Below are 20,090 nucleotides of genomic sequence, written 5' to 3' on the forward strand. Positions count from 1 at the left end.
GTGAATGTTGAGGTTTTGGCAGTGAAGGTCACAGATCAGTCCACCCATCGGACCGGTGGACGGCGAGAGGGAGGAGTCCGCCCTGCAGAGAATTTTTATCATGAACTATTATTGCATTATGATCTTTATCTTCATCTCAAAGGTCGCTGCTTTATTTCCTGCTTTTGAGCAGACTTTAACCTCCAACCTGGAAAATCACACAAACAATGGCCAACCCAGAAATATGTCAGCTCACAAATAATGAAGAAGGAATCGGGATGAACGACATGAGAGAGCGGATTTAGACTCACTTCTGAGTTGGAGAATTATCTTCTAAATCTCCACTTTCAGGCAAAGCATACAGAAATACAAAACACAAAAATGTAATGATGCATCAGCAGCAGAAATAGACAGACTTGCTTATATATAACTACAAACGGACCATAAATAGACCAGATTTATATTAAACTCTGAATAAATACTGCAGCATCTGAGCTGAAAATCCAAGCCAAGTACTTCAAATCTGTTCTTCTATTAATTTATTTAGTTTAATTCAAACACAGAGAGGATGCACGTGGACTGTATGTGGATCTATAATGGACTTCAGAGAACGCTGGGTGAAAGCGTGAAGCTGAACAAATGGAGGAGTTACAGCTTTCTGAACATTAAAAAAAAATTAAAAATAACAGAGGCTACATTGAGATTACTGTCACATCAGAGGCAGATTCCCGGACACGCTGATAGGAGCTCTGTCTCTGTCTCACTCGCATTGTGCCGCTTGGTCTTTGGGCTGCGCGCAATTACGCCCCCCGCAGAGCTCCGTGGCAGCGCTAAACGAAACATTAGCACCTCATTTAAAAAATAAAACAGCTTCTCACAAGGACAGACAGCTCCCTGGGAAGCCTTATCGTGCGCAAATTAGCCCATTTACCAAACTGGCCCTCATCTCTCTCTCTGGAACAATCATCTGGAAGGAGACGCATCCTCTGTCTGTGTGTGTGTGTGTGTGTGTGTGTGTGTGTGTGTGTGTGTGTGTGTGTGTGTGTGTGTGTGTGTGTGTGTGTGTGTGTGTGTGTGTGTAAAACCTGAAATAAACCTACACACAGGTTGAAATCCCGTCGTGTTTCTTTTTAAGGCTGTGAACATTTATTACTGTGTTAATACAGTTTTATCATCCATCCCTTCACAGACGCACTAAAGGCGCACACTGCGCGCGCTGGAAGGCATCACTTCATCCCAGCGCGTGTTTGAAGCGCGGTGGAGATAATGCAATGTGCGCCGGAGCGCATCCGCATCTCCATCCTGCGCTCCGGAGCCGCAGATAGTGGCAGGACCGGAGCAGCGGTGAGGTTTTAAACACAACATTCGGGGTGAAGCCCTGACTGACGGGAGGAAGCCCCGCCCCTGCCGCCGTCTGATTGGCGGACGCGGCTCCGGAGGCGTCTCCAGCCAGACTCTGGTATATATCGGCCGCGCTCCGTCTGGAAGCGGATGATTTGTATGGGAACGAGGACTGAGGTGGGACGAGCCGACTGAATGTAGTCGCTGTGTGTGGAAGAAAGAAAGGAGGCCCACATTTCTCCCTCCGTCTGCGGCGATCGGACAGCAGCGCCTCGGGTTTTTTCTTTCTTTCTTTCTTTCTTTCGTTCTTTCTTTCTTTCCATCGGATCCGTTCCTGAGCGCCGTGCGGGGATCCGGAGAGGAGCGCATCGGAGGAGAGGCTGGATTCTCCTCTCAGCCATCTTGACTGGCGCTCGCCCCCCTGGAGGCTGTTTTCTCTCCTCCTCGGCTCAGAGTAAACACGGCGGGCGCACCGCTTGCAACTCCGCGCGCGAGGAGCGACATGGGCTCGATACGCGGCGTGTGACCGGAGCGGAGGCCGTTTGCGAGCGGGGCTGAAGAAGAGCCGGAGACATGGACCTGTTTGGGATCTACCTGCTCCTCTCAGTCGCTCTCCTTCCCCGATCCAGCTGCACCACGGCCAAGGAGATCACCTGCCAGGAGATCGCCGTGCCGCTGTGCAAAGGGATCGGCTACAACTACACCTACATGCCCAACCAGTTCAACCACGACACGCAGGACGAGGCAGGGCTGGAGGTGCACCAGTTCTGGCCTCTGGTGGAGATCCAGTGCTCCCCGGACCTCAAGTTCTTCCTGTGCAGCATGTACACCCCGATCTGCCTGGAGGACTACAAGAAGCCGCTTCCCCCGTGCCGGAGCGTGTGCGAGCGCGCCCGGGCCGGCTGCGCGCCGCTCATGCGGCAGTACGGCTTCCCGTGGCCGGACCGGATGAAGTGCGACCTGCTGCCGGTGCAGGGGAACCCGGACACGCTGTGCATGGACTACAACCGGACCGACTCCACCACCGTGTCCCCGGTGCTGTCCAAACCCACCAACCACCCCGGGAGGAGTTACAACCCGCCCAAAGCCAAGCCCGGCAGACCCGGCGTGCCCGGGAAGCACGTCCCGGCCGCCGCGCCGTGCGAGCCGGGCTGCAAGTGTCTGGAGCCCATGGTGCCTGTGAACACCGACCGCCACCCGCTGTACAACCGGGTCAAGACCGGGCAGATCCCCAACTGTGCCATGCCGTGCCACAACCCCTTCTTTACGCACGACGAGCGCGCCTTCACCGCCTTCTGGATCGGGCTCTGGTCCGTGCTGTGCTTCGTGTCCACCTTCGCCACCGTGGCCACGTTCCTCATCGACATGGAGCGCTTCAAGTACCCGGAGAGACCCATCATCTTCCTGTCCGCCTGCTACATGTTCGTGTCGGTGGGCTACATCGTGCGCCTGATCGCCGGGCACGAGAAGGTGGCGTGCAGCCGCGACTTCGACACGGAGCACATCCACTACGAGACCACCGGGCCCGCGCTCTGCACCGTGGTCTTCCTGCTCATCTACTTCTTCGGCATGGCCAGCTCCATCTGGTGGGTCATCCTGTCGCTCACCTGGTTCCTGGCGGCGGGGATGAAGTGGGGGAACGAGGCGATCGCGAGCTACTCGCAGTACTTCCACCTGGCCGCCTGGCTCATCCCCAGCATGAAGTCCATCGCGGTGCTCGCGCTCAGCTCCGTGGACGGCGACTCGGTGGCCGGCATCTGCTACGTGGGGAACCAGAACCTGGACAACCTGCGGGGCTTCGTGCTGGCCCCGCTGGTCATTTACCTCTTCATCGGCACCATGTTCCTCCTGGCCGGGTTCGTGTCGCTGTTCCGGATCCGCAGCGTCATCAAGCAGGGCGGCACCAAGACGGACAAGCTGGAGAAGCTGATGATCCGGATCGGCATCTTCACGGTGCTCTACACGGTGCCGGCCACCATCATCGTCGCGTGCTACTTCTACGAGCAGCACAACAGGACGGGCTGGGAGGTTACGCACACCTGCGCCAACTGCCTGCTGGAGCGCGAGCGCAGCAGTCCGGACTATGCAGTTTTCATGCTGAAGTACTTCATGTGCCTTCTGGTGGGCATCACCTCCGGGGTGTGGATCTGGTCCGGGAAGACCCTGGACTCGTGGAGGACGTTCTGCACCCGCTGCTGCTGGGGCAGCAAGGGCACGAGCGGCTCCATGTACAGCGACGTGAGCACGGGACTGACGTGGAGGTCGGGCACGGCCAGCTCCGTGTCCTGCCCCAAGCAGATGCCGCTGTCCCAGGTTTGATGGGAGGGGAGGGGGGCAGGTCCAGTCCGGCTCAGACCGGGGCTCCTCTGGGCATTACTTCTTAAAGCTTCACACAAAGAGCATTTGGGGGGATTTTCTATGACCACGTTGTCAACACAGTGCCAGAAAATGTACAATTCAATCACATCAAAGATGGTTTAAATTAAGCCTTAATAGAGCCCAAGTATTTTCTACGGGTCATTGTTTTTTTCTTTGTAATTTCAAATGTATTTATATAAAAGTTGTGTATAAAAACATGTACATTTGTGTATAAAAGAAAAAAGTTTATAAGATAAGTGTAAATTTGTACAAAGTGTAGATGTCTCCATTTTTGGTGAGAAAGCAAAATATGAACTTTATTTTGACAATAAAACCTTTGATAAATCTGCAGGTCCTGTGTGGAGTTTGGCAGTTTCCTTCTCTTTGTGGTCAAGTTGAGGATGGCAGCTTTTTCTTCTGCCTCTGAAAGGGACGGCCTTTCCAACCATCAGAGAGCAGTAATTAGAGGCAGGGGTTGAGTTGGAGCATCTCCATAATTGTTAAAGTCCTCTTCACATGCCTGCCGAGGCCTGCTTTCTTAATTTGGTTTAAAAAAAAGGGGGTGAATGGGGGGTATAAATGCAGGGAACGGACCCTTTTCATCTGCACAAAACTTTGATCTCTCTTTTTTTGTGCGCAGGCCAGGATAAAGGTGGTGTGTATTTGGAGTGTGTGTCTGATGTGCCAAGGTTCCCCCTAAACGTCCCCATTTGGACGCTTTGATGGACGTCCTACAGTTGAAAGAGCGTTTTGGAAGGCGGCGTGGAGAGGAGGGGTGTGGGGTGGGGGGGGGGGGGGGGGGGGGGACCTGCCAGAGCCCCCACGTCTTGTGTTTGGGTTTTTTTTTTTTCTTTTTTCCAGCAGGGCCTGAATTGAAACATCTTCTCCCCTCGGCTCAAGCTGTGTCGGCGAGTGCGCGGGCCTGGACATGAATGATGCTGAAAGCCCCACAGGTGGTCTGTCCGCATGATCTCACGTCTCTTTGGAGCGGCCCTAATGGAGGTGTCCCTCCCCGCCTCTCTTCTGCTACTAATGTATCTGCTGTGGTCCCAATTAACCCGGCGCTGGCATCAGATGACACACAGGGACCCGGCGAGGCCCTTTGATTCGCCGGTCAATGCTGACAGGTCGCTTTGTTCCTGTCTCACATCTTAGCGCTCGCAGTGCGCACGTGAAGGCCCGAAAGGCCTCTGTCAGGCATCTGCTGGGGCTGAAGCTGGGAAAATGTGGATTTCGGCTTCTCTGCGTCCATCATGTAGAAGTGTTGTCTTTTTTTTGTCTTTTCTTGTTAATCTGGTGAAGAAGTGCTGCTTCCATCCTGTTTCCTTCAGTCATGTCTGCTCTTCCCTCTCTCAGCCTGTTTTTCCTGCTGTTTACCCCAAAAACCTCAACAGACCCCAACTGCTGCTCCTGTCAGGCCACTGTACCAGGTCTGCAGCAGGATCACTGACCTGCAGCGCCACCTAGTGGCGGAAGCAGCGCTGCACAGCATCATAGTTTCACAACAGTTTGAACAGGAAGTATAAAGACATCACTACATGTCAATTATACAGTTAAATCACACATTTTACAGTTTTAACTCACTAAATTCTCTTTTTCTCACTGAATTTTTGCGTTTACACATCTTCAATTACTCCCGTCCTACAATACAATGTGTTAGTTATTGAAAATGTGCACTAAATGTGACTTACAGAGCTTATTTGGTGTATATAAAAGCAGAGTTTTCCTCATTTCTAAATATTTATATTGAAGCATCAATCAGGTGCTCTTATATCTCAAGTAAATGGGTTAGATGTTACTGTGTTAAAGATAATTCAATCAATGGCACAAAAATAACAATGACTTCTCTTAGTGTTTCCTTCAGTATTGTTAGTTTAGAAAAGGAGTGTCTACATCTGGCCCGTGGGCCAAAACTGGTCTAAATCCAGGCTTTAATCCGGCCTGCCAAACCACCGAGCTAAATGTGAGAGTTTCAAAGAAAAGATGATGAATTTCTTCAGAGTAGAAGACGCTGAGAGCTGAGATGAGACATGAGTGATGCTGCCATTAAACATTATGATCCGTTAACAGAGAGTCTTGATATTCAGAACAATAAAATAAAATCTGCTTTTATATTCACATTAAATTTCACTCATTTCCCTGGGAAATGAGAGTCTTTAAAACCCAACATTAGATGCACCACAGACACTTTACACTGGGAGGCTCAGAACCGCATGAAATGAAAATCTAATACTGACAAAGAGATTTGGTCTTTTAATTCCAAAGAAAGAAACTAATCAGAGGCCACATTTTATCTCCTCACTTCTGCTGAAATATGACTGAGATGCTGCGTCTTTCATGCGTCCAAATCAGTTTCTTGAAGAGTTCTTCATCAGTTCTGAGACAATCATAAGTCTGTTTTCTACAAGTATCTTCTCTCTGTGTGTTTTTAATCTTAATGCACGAGGACACAGCAGCTCCAGTCCGTCTTAAATCAGCCCAGCTCTCCTCAGACGTTCCTCCAGTCCGGGGAACCTGCAGGTTAAAGCCTCCTCCTGTGAGACTCTGAGGATCCACAGCCGGTTCTCATTCCCCCTCAGATGGACGGCCGCAGTAAAAGCCTGCAGAGTTCCAGGATGCTTCCTGATGGCGGCCTCGGTTCAGATGAGCGGAGCTCCCGACCTCCAGCCCCGCTCTCTGGGTCCCGGCTGGCCGCTTCAGACGCCAGATGTTGGGAAATAAAAGGCCCCGTCAGGGTTTCTCAGGGACGGGGAGGGGTTGCATTTCTCCTATTAAAGTGGAAGAAGGAAAGTGAAGATGCTCCAAGCCCTCTTCTTCCCTCCGCTCTGGTTTCAGGTGGAGAAGGTCAAAGGTTAAAACTCAGCCTATGTGTGGTGCAGTTTGTAAACAGTGAAGCTTTATCAGCACAAGTGGCCCACGCCCAGCTGGCACCTCCACAAGGCCCCCACTGCCATCCAATCCCTGGACCCCCCACCTCCACACACACACACACACACACACACACACACACACGCGCGCGCGCGGAGCAGGACACAGAACACTGTGTTCCCTCAGTGCCTCGCTGATTGACTGACATGTACACAAAAGGAAAATCCTCATGTCACAGCGCCGAGTGCTTTCCCAGGTTGGCCCGGATGCGAAGACGCTGGCTTATCTTCAACTCTCTCCTCTCCTCAGAGTGTATCTGGAGTATTTGCTGAGACTTTGCGAAACCTTAAAATGAAGCTTATTCTGGGGGGCGCTAGTGAGCAGGTGATGGTGCAGGAAGCATAGAACACACGCTCTGCTAAAAACCAAGCAAAAGTATATTTTTTAGGCACCTTAATCCAGAGAAATGGACTAAATCGTTTATATTTACAGCGTTTTAAGCGTTATCTCATTTTGGGAGGACACAGAGTCAAGTTAATGGCCAATAACCTTCGAAAATACAAGTTCACTGGAGGCGCTCCGACAACAGGCCCCAAAGCACCGAGCTCGCCTCCCAAAGCCTCCACACCACAATCTGCCGGCCAAATGGATACAGCGGACCCGAAAGCTGAAATCCTCTCATCGCTGAAGACGGATATTGCTGCGAAGTTCAGGTCAGAATATAAGGCCGCACTAACATGAAGATTTTGAAGCCATCAAAGCCGGGCTGCAGGCAGTGAAGACCGAGTTAGCTAGCAACACCGCTACAATGTACTCGGAGGTGGAAGCAATGAAAACAACTATGGCGCACATGGAACAAGCACCTTCATCACAGTCAGATGATGTTTCGGGTCTGCAGACCAAAGTGGGGAAACTGGAGTCGGAAGTTAACAACCTGAGAGAGAAATGCCTCGACATGGAGGGACGGATGAGGCGTTCGAACATCCCTATACTTATATATACGTTTTCAGCGTTTCCGTGTAAACATCAAACTTTCCTGAAACCGTCCTATTTCATTAATAAATGTAGATCTCAAAATCATCAGCAAAGCCCTATCCAGAAGAATAGAAAAGATAACCCCTCTCATAATACATCCTGACCAAACAGGGTTCATTAAAGGTAGACATTCATCCACTAACATGCGCAGATTAGTTAATATAATAGATTACTCAACAATACATAATCTAGAATCCATAATTATCTCTTTAGATGCCGAAAAAGCCTTTGATCGAGTAAACTGGAAATTTTTATTTGGAATATTAACCAAATTTGGGTTTGGAACGTCTTTCATAGACTGGTTTAAAATCTTATATAATAATCCAGCTGCAAGTGTAAAGACTAATGAGCAGACTTCTCCAAGCTTCTGTCTGCAGCGAGGAACCAGACAGGGCTGTCCACTCTCTCCCTCACTGTTTGCCATCTTTATCGAACCTCTGGCAGAATAAAAAAATAAAGACATCAGAGGGATTGTGGCCAACAATAATATAGAATATAAAATAAGTCTTTATGCAGATGATGTCTTGCTTTTCCTGCAGAACACTCCATTTTCTATCTCCCAGACAATCACACTTATTGACAAATTTTCACTAATATCTGACTATTCTATCAACTGGTCTAAGACTACAGCCATGCCTATAAACTGTGATTTACAAAGTATACCCAATGCTACAATCCAGTCTGGAAACATTAGATATTTAGGCATCAACATTTCTCCAAGGATATCAGAACTTTTAAAACTAAATTACGTTCCGTTACTGAAATCAACAGAGGATGACCTCTTACGGTGGAGATGCTTACCTATATCTCTTATGGGGAGGGTTGCCACCATTAAAATGATGACTTTACCTAAGGTTAACTATTTATTCTCAATGATACCAACCAAACCATCGCCTGGCTGGTTCAAATCACTGGACTCATACATATCTAAATTTCTCTGGAAAAATAAACTATCTCGTATCAGTTTAAAGACGTTACAACAGACTAAAGACAGAGGTGGACTAGACTTGCCTAACTTCAGTAATTACTTCATAGCCAGCAAGCTGCAATATATCTCCAAATGGCATAAACCTAACAATCTAGATGAGCCATGGCTGGATGTAGAGCAGCATTATGTGAGGATCTAGTCATCTCTGACCTGCCATTCATCAGTCCCACCATCAAATCCCATCGGTGTTTTAAAAGTGTCAACATCAGTTCCTCTTTAATGGCTTGGTGGGACTTTCTAAAGCTAACCAAATCTTCTCTGATCCCGTGTAAACTCACACCCATCTGGAACAACCCGGACATCCTGCAAAACAAAAAGATGATAAACTTCACTCAGTGGAGAAATAAAGGAATCAGCCAGCTTGAACATATCATTGAAAACGGCAACTTTCTATCATTCAATACTCTCATCTCACAATATGGAATCAGCAGCACAGCATTTTTAGAATATCATCAACTTAAATCTATCATAGGTAAAAAGTATACCTTTAATCAATTGCAGGGACAGCTACCTCTCGGGGTCGAAGAATTCTTAAACCTCAGTTCCCCAAAGTTGCTATCAAAGATTTATAAAATATTATCAAAGGTAGAAGATAAAATCTTCCTTCCGACCTTAAAATAGGAGACTGACTTATCTAACAACTTTGACCAAAATGCGTGGTCACAAATATGTTTAAATACTTTCAAAATGACAAAGAATTCAAATATACAACTAAAACAATTCAAAATTCTGCATAGAATTCATTACACAGGACGAAGGATGTTCCAGATGGGTCTATCACAATCTGATATCTGTTCACATTGCAATGATAACATGACTGACAGCTCCCTCCATGCCTTGTGGTCCTGCACACCAGTGCAGAGGTTTTGGCTTCAGGTGTGTGAAGACCTGTCAACATGGTTCACATGCAATATCCCTGCAACTCCCACACTGTGCCTTTTAGGGGATCTGGGTGAAATTAACATGTCAATAAACTCTGTCTACATGGTTCTCACCATCTTGTGCATCGCAAAGAAAACTATCCTTGTAAATTGGAAATCCAGAAGTAATCTGAGTAACAGGCAGTTTAAGAGTCTTTTATTAGATCATTTTAGCTTGGAGACGATGTCTGTCTGTTCAAAGGACCAATCAGCTGAATCTGGTTCCCTCTGGTCCCCTGTGATCAGCTCCATCACTTCATGTCAGGGGAAGATGAGGGCCTCGCCTCTTTGAGGGTCGGTTGTTGGTGGGGGGGGGGGGGGTGATGGCTGCGGGTGGTTGGCGCTGTCTTGGGGTCGGGGTCTGGGCTGCCTCGCTGGGGGCTGTCTTCGTGTTTGGTTTGGATTGGGGGTGGGGGGGCGCCAGTTGTTGGGGCTGTCTGGCGGCGGTGGGGCGGGGACTTCGGGGGGCCGGGGTCGGTGGGTGCCGGTTCATGTCCGGGTGGCCGGGGTGTCCTGGGGCGGGTGTGGCTGGGGGCCCTGGGCCCTGGTGCCTGGGGGCTGTCCCCTTCCATTAGGGTGGGGGGGTCGGCCTGGCTGGGGGGGCCGGTCGGCTCGGGCGTGCTGCCGCTCCCTGGGTCGGTGCATTCCCTGGGGTCTGGTTGCTGCCCCGGAATCCAGGGCATCGGGGTGGGTGGTTGTGGTGGTAGGGGACAGGGGGGCGGGGTGGATGGGTGGGGGGTGGCGGATGGGGGGTGGGGTGGATGGGGGGGTAGATAGGGGGGTGGTGGTGGTGGGCTGTGGGGGTTAGGGGGTTGGGGAAGGTGGGTGTGCGTCTACGTGCATGTGTATATGTGTGTATGTGTGAGTATGTATGTATGTTTTTGTATGAGTGGGTATGTATGTATGTGTATGTGAGGGTGTGGGTGTGTATCTGGATATGTATGTATATGTGTGTGACTGTGTATGTGTAAGTTTGTATGTATGTGTGGGTATGTTTCTGTGAGCATGCATGTCTGTATGTGTGGGTGTATATGTGTGGGCGATTGGAGGTATGTATGTGAGGAGAGAGCGTGGTGCCCTGTGTGTGTGTGTGTGGGGGGGGGGGCCCGGTGGGCCTGGGGCCAGTGGGCCCTGGGTCTGGGTCCTTCTGCTGCCCCCTGTCTGTCCTCACCTCCACTCCTCCTGATGCATGATGGGTGTGTGCTTCTTGGGTCAGTGGCTCTCTGGCTATGGTCGCTGTCCGCCCTGGTCCTGGGGGGGGGGGGGGGGGGGGGGGGGGGTTGGGGCGCTCCTGGCCCTGTCCTTCATCTGGGGGCTCCTGGGTGACGGGGGTGCTGCAGCATCCCCGGACCCCCCTCTCCCCCCGCTCTCATGCACACACACGTAGGGCTTTGGGAGGCGGGCTTATCAGGTTGGGTGTGGTGGAGGGGGCCATCTAAGTGGCCTCAATCACTGCACCCTTCAGTGGCTCGCCTCTCAGTCTTAATTGCATTTGGTCATTTAACACGACCAAATACATACAAACACACACGTGGGGGGGTCTTGGCGCGCCGTGCCGGGGGTGGGGCTGTTCAGGTAGATGGGACTGCTCGTTTGGCCTCACTCGCAGCACGGTGTGGTTACTGCCCCTCAATTTTAATCGCAAACAACATATACTCCATCAACACTCACGAGGCGGTGGGGAGGGAGGGGGCAATGGGGTCTTCTGCGCCCCCATTTCCGGATTCCTTCTGGTGGGGGGGGTCTGTTGTTTTCCCCACAGGCCTGGGGTTTGGACCGGCTGTGGTTCGGGGGGCTGTTCCATCAACTTATACAACATATACTCCATCAACACTCAAGAGCCGGTGGGGGGAGGGGGTAATGGGGTCTTCTGCGCCCCCGTTTCCGGATTCCTTCTGGTGGGGGGCGGGGGGGGCCGGGGGGCTGTTGTTTTCCCCGCAGGTCTGGGGTTTGGACCGGCTGTGGTTTGGGGGGCTGCTGGCTCTGGGGGGTGCATACCTGTCTGCAGCGGTGGGGTTTGGGGGGTGGGGGCGGCGGTTGTGGGTGGCGGGGGGGCCTGGATGTGGGGTTCAGTGTTCCCTTGCCTTCTGGGGGGGTCTCCCACAGGACAAGACGGTTGGATGACGTGGGAATGTGAGTGTGTTTGGGTTAGGGTTGACTGTGTGTGTGTGTGTGTGTGTGTGTGTGTGTGTGTGTGTGTGTGTGTGTGTGTGAACTGTCTGGGTGTGTTTGGCCACCTCCCCCCTCGCCATGTCTTTTCAGTGGACTGTGCATAATGCTGCAAACTGCCTGACAGACCCTGTGGATGAAATGATCCAGCTGCGCCCACAGGGTCTGGGGTTCTGGGCTCAAGGATGCCGTGGATGGACTCTAGCTGGTGACTCTGGTAAGGTCTCCTCCTGAGCTATGGAAACTCATGCCGGTGGAGCCGGTGGAGCCGGTTAAAAAGTCGAGCCGATGGAGCTGGTGGAGGAAACTGTTCAGCTGTTGCAGCGGGAAGAGCTGGAAGAAGTGATTTCTGTCCAGTTCGCTCAGCTGGACAGAAATTTGGAAATCGAAAGGAAACTAGGGACGGAGAAAAAGAAGACAGAGGGAAAGAAGAAGAAATTCAGAACATTTTTAGGATAAAAAAGAAAAAAAGAGGGCGACATTCCAGGCATAATTAGGTTAAACCAAAACAAAAAAAGAGATGATTTCTAGGCACAATTCAATTAAACCCAAAAAAAAGGCACAAATAGGTTAAAAAAAGTGTCTTTTATTAAGGAACAGCGACGCTGGAAAAGAAGAAGAATGGACTTTATGTCACAATGGGTGTGTGTGTGTGTGTGTGTGTTTGTGTGTGTGTGTGTATGGGTATTTCTATGCTTGTGGGGACCAAATGTCCCCACAAGGATAGGAAAACCTGGCACGACCTGCCTCGTGGGGACATTTTTCCGGTCCTAATGAGGGGAAACAGTGTTTTCTTGGCCATGTTGTTGTTACTGAAAAAAGTAAAAGGTCAAAAACATTTCTTTAGGGCTACGCATTATTTTGGTGTGGGTTAAGGTTAGGGTAAGGGTCAGGGTTAGGCGTTAGACATGAATGGGAGTCAATGGAAGGTCCCCACGAGGATATAAATACAAACGTGTGTGTGTGTATGTGTGTGTGTGTGTGTGTGTGTGTGTGTGTGTGCATTGAGGAAAAAGATTTAAAAAAAGAACATTATAAATTGACTAAGACTGCAGGATATTTTGTCCGGGGTTGTTGCTCGTATTCTACGTATACAGTAGAGTTGTACAGTCTGACAGACAAAACCAAAAGCTTCCTGCACCCGTTCATTAATTACAGTGAAATGTGTGTGAAGCTCCAGTAAATCAGAGCAAATATCAGATGTGTAGCTGCTGATAGAAAAGCAACAAAGAAAAGTTGTTCCATATCAAAGATAACAACAGAATTATTACTAAATGTAGTTTATTGTCTCTGACAGGAAAAGATCAGATGTTGTTTGGATCAGAAACAGTCGTGTCCAGTTTGCTGGTCGCTCCACCATGTTTCCACAACAAACCCTGAAAGCCTGAACAGCCGAGCTGCTGGAGGAACGAGTTTTGTCCTTGAAGAGGCTTCTGCTTTTAATCTGCACAGAGCAAACCCATTCATTCAGAACCTCCTGCGTGATCAAGGAGCTTAAATGACTTCAGTTTATTGAAAGGCAAGAAGCACAATCTGTATTGTGACATTTGGCAAATTCAGTCAACTTTATATCCGTGTGTTTTCCAAGAGTCCACAAGCAAATTCACACATATCGATGAATTATTGATTTCACGTTTAATGATAGGATGATCAACATTCTGAAACAGGTATCAACTGAAATGACTGGATCAGACTGTAACTGGGTTTTTATTTCAAGGTACAAGAAAACACAAATGCAGAGATTTAAATTTAAGACGTGAACTCTGGTGGATTAACTTAAACTTTTCTAATTGTCACACATTTTTGTGGTGAAGGTGTGTACATTTTTGTGGTTTTTGCAATGATTAAAGTTGCTGAACACATTAAATACATTCCCTTTCACATCTATGTCTTCTTCTGCAGAGAAGCGTCCAACAGGATCCTGTTCTGTGAACTCCACTGACGCTGTTTTGTAGTTTTCTATCACTTTATCTTATATATCCCGTTAAACTACAAATCGCATTTCACTGGTCAAGCTGCTACAAATTTCTCCTGTATTTTACATGTTGTCTATTCAGTCTCTTTGTTACCTAAAAAACATGTCATTGCCTTCCTGATAAACAGTTTACTCCTTCTTGTAGTCCTCCTCCAGTTTCAGCTTCTCCGTGTTGTTGCTGACAAACGCCGGGTCGTTGCTCGCCTGCACTTTGTCGAAGAACTTGAAGTCGGCGACGTAGCGGCCGCTGGGCGTGCTGAACAGCACCGGCATGAACTCGTAGCCCCACAGGATCTCCTGCGGGACGTAGGAGGTGCGGCTCTGACACGTGGCCGCCGTGGACTCCATGGTGGCGTTGAGGGTGACGAGCAGCTCGAAGTCGCGGGTGAGCAGGTTCCCCGCCGTCAGGCCGGACAGGGGGCTGCGCTCGTCCAGGACGTGGTAGAAGGCGAGAGGCAGGATGAGGAACGGGCACTCGCCGCTGGAGTCCATGTGGAAGTCCACCGAGCTCTGGTGGATCTGCGTCTTCTCGCCCTCCTCCGTCACGTTGGACTGGAACAGCTTCCCCGTCAGCTGGCACTGGATGAGCAGGCTCTTCCTCATGTTGGCCACCCTCAGCATCAGGCACAGCTGGCCCCGGCGCCGGCACACCACCGCCGACTGGCTGAACTTGATGGTCTCCGCCCGCTTCTTGGGCCGCGCCAGCTTGGCCAGGAAGGCGCCGGTGACGAAGATCTCGGCCAGGCCGGTGATGACGAGCTGGGCCACCAGGGTGAAGATGGCCAGCGGGCACTCCTCGGAGATGCAGCGGAAGCCGTAGCCGATGGTGGTCTGAGACTCCAGCGAGAAGAGGAAGGCCCCCGTCAGCGTCTGCACGTTCAGAACGCAGGGCGTGTGGTTGGAGCTCAGGCCCGGCTCGAAGTCGCCGTTCCCCATGCCGATGAAGTAGAAGATGACCCCGAAGATGAACCAGGTCATGATGAAGGTGGAGGCGAAGAGGGTGAGCTTGTAGCGCCACTTCATGTCCACCACCGTGGTCCAGATGTCGTGCAGGTACAGCTTCACCATGCCCTCCACGTTGTCGATGCGCACGTTGTTGTGGCCGTCCTTGTTGACGATCCTCCTCAGGACCGCCGACTTCCTGCCGGCCATGCTGCTCCCAGTCAGAGGAAGATGAATGAACGGAGGTTTGGCTTCGGCTTCAGCCGCAGACGAGCTGACGGAGCAAGAAGAGGAGGAGGAGGAGCGTTGGACCTTCGTTTGAATGATGCACACAAGCTTATAATCTGAACAGGAATAGGTTTAGAATTCCTCACGAAGCTGTTAATTTTAATATGAAAGGCACGTCTCAGTTGCAAGTTTATAATAAAAGAATATTGTTTCAATAAAATGCATTCAAGTAAATGTGAAGGTCACCATTTGGACAGTGTTTCCTTCTTCTAAACTGATCTCCTGAGCTGGATATGACAGAGACGATCTAATCGAGGGTCTTCTGGAGGAGGTTCCTCCACCCTCAAACAGCTTGACCAACTCCACACCTGCTCTGTCTCGTGCCAAATAGTCCATCCGGTGTTTTTCAGATACTTTATTATCAGTGTTTATTATAACAATGAAGCATATTTTCTCCATTTGGTTCGTTTCCATTACACTCACAGGGAATTCTGTTCTAAAATGTGTTTCTTTCTTTTTTTTTTTTATCCTGATCACTAATCAGTAATTAAATGACAAGAAGTTCTGACAGGAAAAGACGTCCTCCAACCCTGAGAGTTGAATTTTCCACTGATAATCTGATTTAATGACCCTTTTATCACACAGTAGTCTTTATTACTGTTATGTTGTGTGTTATTGTGCCAAAATTGCACAATCAAGGAAGAACAAAGTGTATAATGACTGCAGTTCACCTTGAAACTAGGAATACCTTCAGATCTTCTGGAAATATGAAGAGTTGAATGAATTTGTATGAAAATACAGAATTAGTGGATTCAGTATTGCACAGAGCCGTCACGGCGCCCACATCCCGACAGGACACAGTGACTCTTGACACAGTTGAAGGTTAACCTGGCGGTGAACCATTGCAGGAGCATTTCTAATAATGATTGATAAATCTGTGTGGCGCTCACCTCCTGCTGTGCTGCGCCTTCCAGCGGAGCTCAGATTTGGCCTCCTCTCGCCTCGGTGTGACAGACGCCGTGTGAGCCGAGGCCGAAGCGGCTCCAGAACATCTAGTTCAGTGTCTTCTTCCTCCTGTTGTCCCGAGCTGTGAGCTCTGAACTTTGGCACGCTGCTGCTCGGCCGGACGGGAGATGAGACACAAAGCCGGGCTGTAAACGCTGATCTGCATGTGGGTTGGCTTTTTGTTCTCTCCGCCTTCCTCCACCTGCGCACAGGTGGGAAGTACAACCCCTGAACACAGCGGCGTGTCGTGGTTGTTGTTGCTTTATACACACACATCCAGGTTCACTGCTGCCTCCCGGCTAAAGGACTGAAGGACAAACCTGAGATATCGGCCGCTCTCTTTCTGTGTCACAGACACATGAAGTCCAGGATGAGCAGACATTCAATGAAACACGGAGAAACAACGTCAGAAAGCAGCAGGAACAGAAATCAGTTCACCTGAAGAAGAGAAGAAGGTGTTTGAGTTTCAACACAACTATAAAGAAATAAAAGGAGCTCAAGTGTCGACCGGTCTGGGCAGTAAAGGGAGAAAGAAAGAGTCTGGGTTATTGTCATAGGAAGTTTACAGCAATTTAAATGGTTAAAGTGTGAATGAAGCTGAAAAACCAAACAAGTGGTGAGTAGAAAATCAGTCTGAAACCAGTGTTTCTGTATTATTGTTACATGAAGAGGACGAATAAAGAGGATTCATTTGTTCTCATTATGAAGTAATTCTATAAGTAAAACTTATATAATTAAAATAAATGTATAATATATAAATATAATTAGTACTGAAAGCAGTTCAAGTGTTCATCAAAACATAAGAAGTGAGCAAACTTTAAGACGAAGAAATGAAAGAAATGACTCAGATTTGATCGATGAGAGGAGTTAAAGTGTTGAATGAAGCTTCAAAAAGGAGAAAATTATCTTCATAAAGAGAAAACAGAAGAGTGTAAAATTACAAGAAAATGAATGACTTTAACCCTCCTATTATGCTCATTTTTTAGGAACAGCAATGATGTCCCTGGGTCAGTTTGACCCGGTGCATGTTTATCTATCCAAAAGATGTCCAAAACCCTAAAAATCATTGATAGTCTGTCATTATTAACTCAGTTACTAGCTATTCTCTCAATATTTAGTGCAATGGTGTTCTTTACCTCTCACAGGTAATGGTTCAATCAGGATAATTCACTCGTTTTTTTCTGAAAAAATACATATTCAAACATTTTTTTTAATTGTTTCACCACTTCACTGCTGAGATGAGACTCCACTTTAATTCTCAAGCCTGCAGATTTTCTTCCAGTGGCACGCTGGTTTGTAGTTTCACTCCTCTGTGCTTCCAAGGTGATCCACTGGCTGGGTGGGTGTGGGGCGGAGTGGGCGGGCCTGGCTGTTGTGAATATGGCGGTGTGTTCAGGTGTGTGACTGCTGTTGTGTCGCCTGTCGGTGTGTTCAGGTGTGTGACTGTGTGTTTCACCAGCAGCTGTTAACTTTTCACAGGAGTTTGGAGACTCGGGCTCAGTTTGATCAGAGCCTCTCTGCTTTAACGCCCTCCGGCTTCCTCTTCCAAAATGTTCATGCTGCTCTTCAACATTTCAGCGTCTTATCTCTGCTTCCTGCCGCCAAAACAATCAGCGCAGAGTGTTTCCAATGTGACGAGGAACGAGAAGAAGCACGGCGGTAGATAGGCTTCCCAGCTGCTTCATGCAGAGTTAAATCCTTGGAGGATCATGTTCAGTGGTTCCCAAACTGAGGTCTTACAGAAATAAATAATCATCTGGGCACTAAACACACAGACCATTCAAAATTAACTCATGCTTTCACAAATTCTACTCAAATCTGTATGACACAGAATCTCTTGGCAGTCAAGCTTTATTTGAATCATTCTTTCAGAAAATAAATGTCGCTGTAATTGATAATAGAAAATCCTCGGAACTGGACAGACCTTTTACTTTACAAGAACTCACAAATGCAATTAAATCCACGCAAACTGGAAAGTCACCAGGACCTGATGGATTTCCTTGTGAATTCTTTAAAACATTTGCAGATCAAATTTCTCCTATTCTACTAGCTGTTTTTGAGGAGTCGCTTGCTTTTGGCTCTCTCCCTCTGACTATGCGACAAGCAGTCATTTCTCTTATTCCTAAACAAGATAAAAACCCTCTAGAATGTAGTTCATATCGTCCCATTTCGCTTTTAAATGTAGACAGTAAAATTCTCTCAAAAATGTGAGCCGGTCGTCTGGAGACGGTCCTACCCTCCGTTATAGCCGAGGACCAGACTGGCGTCATTAAAGGCCGTCATTCATTTTCTAATCTCAGGCGTTTATTTAATATTCTTTATGGTCCCACTCCACCTGATGTTCCAGAAGTCCTACTGTCACTTGGTGCAGAGAGAGCTTTTGATCGGGTGGACTGGGACTATCTCATTTTCACCCTCAAACAATTTGGTAGCTAATGTGCTGGAAAACAAATTGGAAATGACTGAGGAATGTTTTGAGGCATTTTATAGGGATCTATATTCACAACCCAATGCTTCTGAGGAAGATTGTCTTGATACCTTCCTTAGCTCTCTAGACTTACCGTTACTCTCAGACTTTCAAAATGAAAATTTAATAAAACCAATCTCAGTGGAGGAAGTCAATGCAGCTATCTCCAGACTCAGTCTGGATGCTGAGAAAGCTTTTGATTCTGTGAGATGGGCATTTCTGGACAAGGTGCTAGGGAAGTTTGGATTTCAGGATAAGTTTATTAGAGTGATCCGGCCACTATATGACAGCCCTTCGGCACATATAAAGGTCAATGGCAGTCTAACTGAGGCTTTTATTCTGAAACGGGGATGCAAACAGGGCTGTGCAATCTCGCCACTCCTTTTTGATCTATTTATAGAAGTACTGGGACAATTAATAAGACAGAATCAAAATATCAAGGGTATTGCGCTGTCAGGAGTTGAACACAAGGTGGCAATGTTCGCCGACGATGTACTGGTCTGCCTGGGGGAACCTGAGAGTTCATTCTGTGAATTGATGTCTACTCTGACAGATTTTGGTAAGTTTTCTGGATACAAAATAAATATTTTGAAAACTCAAGTGATGACACTTAATTATTCGGCCCCTGCGACTTTGCGAAAGAAATTTAAGGTAAACTGGGATAATGGGATTATTAAATATTTAGGGATACATCTGACTAAGGACCTCTCAGGGCTCTTCCAGGCAAACTATGACCCAATATCTTCAAGCATAAAAGCAGATCTACACCGATGGAATCTGATCCCCTTCCTGAGTCTTAGCTCTAGAATAAGTGCAGTCAGGATGAACATTTTACCCCGACTACTTTACCTTTTTAGAAATTTACCCATAGAGGTGAGTGAAAACCAATTCAGGGAATGGGACAAATGGATCTCCAGATGTATTTGGCAGAGCCAGAAACCAAGGATTAAATATGCTGCTCTCCAGCTTGCTAAGGAGAATGGAGGATTTGGTCTTCCTTGTTTAAGAAATTACTATTATGCTGCACAAATTACTCCGAGTCCAATTTGTCAAAACAGTTCCCCATCCAAGCTGCAATAGCAGATAAGGGTTTAATGGGTCACTTGGAAAAGATAAGAAATCTCTGGCTGGCTCACACCCTTCAAGTATGGCAAAAGGTGATTAATATTTGTGATCTTCATAAAATGCTGAGGATGTTCAGATGGTTTGCCTATGACTCAGACTTTATTCCCCACAGGCATGACCCTAGCTTTAAATCATGGACAAGGTACGGACTCACAACACTCCTCTCCCTCACTCGAAGAAACACAGTGTGCAGCTTTGAGATATTACAAGACAAACATGGTTTGGCACGGAATGATTACCACAGATACCTCGAAGTACGCTCATATATAAATCAAGAATGCAAACTGACTGATTTTTCAGCGGTGGAATCAGAATTTTACCTCATTTTCAAAATTGCCATGACCATGACCCCTTCAAAAACCATTTCAAGGCTGTACACAGCTCTTTCCCATGCTAATAAAAATAATACTTTATATGTTAAAGGTAAGTGGGAAAGGAAAACAGGCATTGAAATTTCTGAGGAGACTTGGCGCAATGTTTGGTCCTTCCAGTGGACAACTTCCAGCTCAATGGTCTGGAGAGAGCATTGCTGGAAGAACATTATCAGATATTTTAGGACACCGTACCAGGAGCAATATAAAGGTGCAAGTATGCCATGCTGGAGACGATGTGGCACGACAGGTGCAAATCTTTATCATATCTTTTGGGAATGTCCCAAGTTAAATGTGTTTTGGATGGGTATCCAGTCCT

General features: G+C 48.0%; 2 protein-coding genes across 2 annotated transcripts; one reads left to right on the plus strand and one right to left on the minus strand.

The window, feature by feature from the left end:
* The first annotated feature begins 1,473 nt into the window (after nucleotides 1-1,473).
* fzd8a (frizzled class receptor 8a) lies at nucleotides 1,474-4,022 on the plus strand. The gene has a single exon (XM_030099917.1). The coding sequence runs from the start codon at nucleotides 1,894-1,896 to the stop codon at nucleotides 3,637-3,639; it is 1,746 nt and encodes a 581-aa protein (XP_029955777.1). The 5' UTR covers nucleotides 1,474-1,893; the 3' UTR covers nucleotides 3,640-4,022.
* A 9,324-nt stretch (nucleotides 4,023-13,346) lies between these two features.
* LOC115394801 (ATP-sensitive inward rectifier potassium channel 15-like) lies at nucleotides 13,347-15,947 on the minus strand. Its single transcript, XM_030100143.1, has 2 exons — nucleotides 15,754-15,947; nucleotides 13,347-14,849 (listed from the first exon to the last, which is right to left on the minus strand). Exon 2 carries the CDS (start codon nucleotides 14,783-14,785, stop codon nucleotides 13,763-13,765), a length of 1,023 nt encoding a protein of 340 aa, XP_029956003.1. The 5' UTR covers nucleotides 14,786-14,849; nucleotides 15,754-15,947; the 3' UTR covers nucleotides 13,347-13,762.
* Nucleotides 15,948-20,090: the final 4,143 nt, after the last annotated feature.

This window comes from Salarias fasciatus, chromosome 9 (assembly GCF_902148845.1).
Source record: "Salarias fasciatus chromosome 9, fSalaFa1.1, whole genome shotgun sequence".
NCBI lineage: Eukaryota > Metazoa > Chordata > Actinopteri > Blenniiformes > Blenniidae > Salarias > Salarias fasciatus.

What these genes read in the sequence shown, in the direction of transcription:
- fzd8a (XM_030099917.1), top strand. Translation starts at nt 1,894, where the DNA reads ATGGACCTGTTTGGGATCTACCTGCTCCTCTCAGTCGCTCTCCTTCCC.
- LOC115394801 (XM_030100143.1), bottom strand. Translation starts at nt 14,785, where the DNA reads ATGGCCGGCAGGAAGTCGGCGGTCCTGAGGAGGATCGTCAACAAGGAC.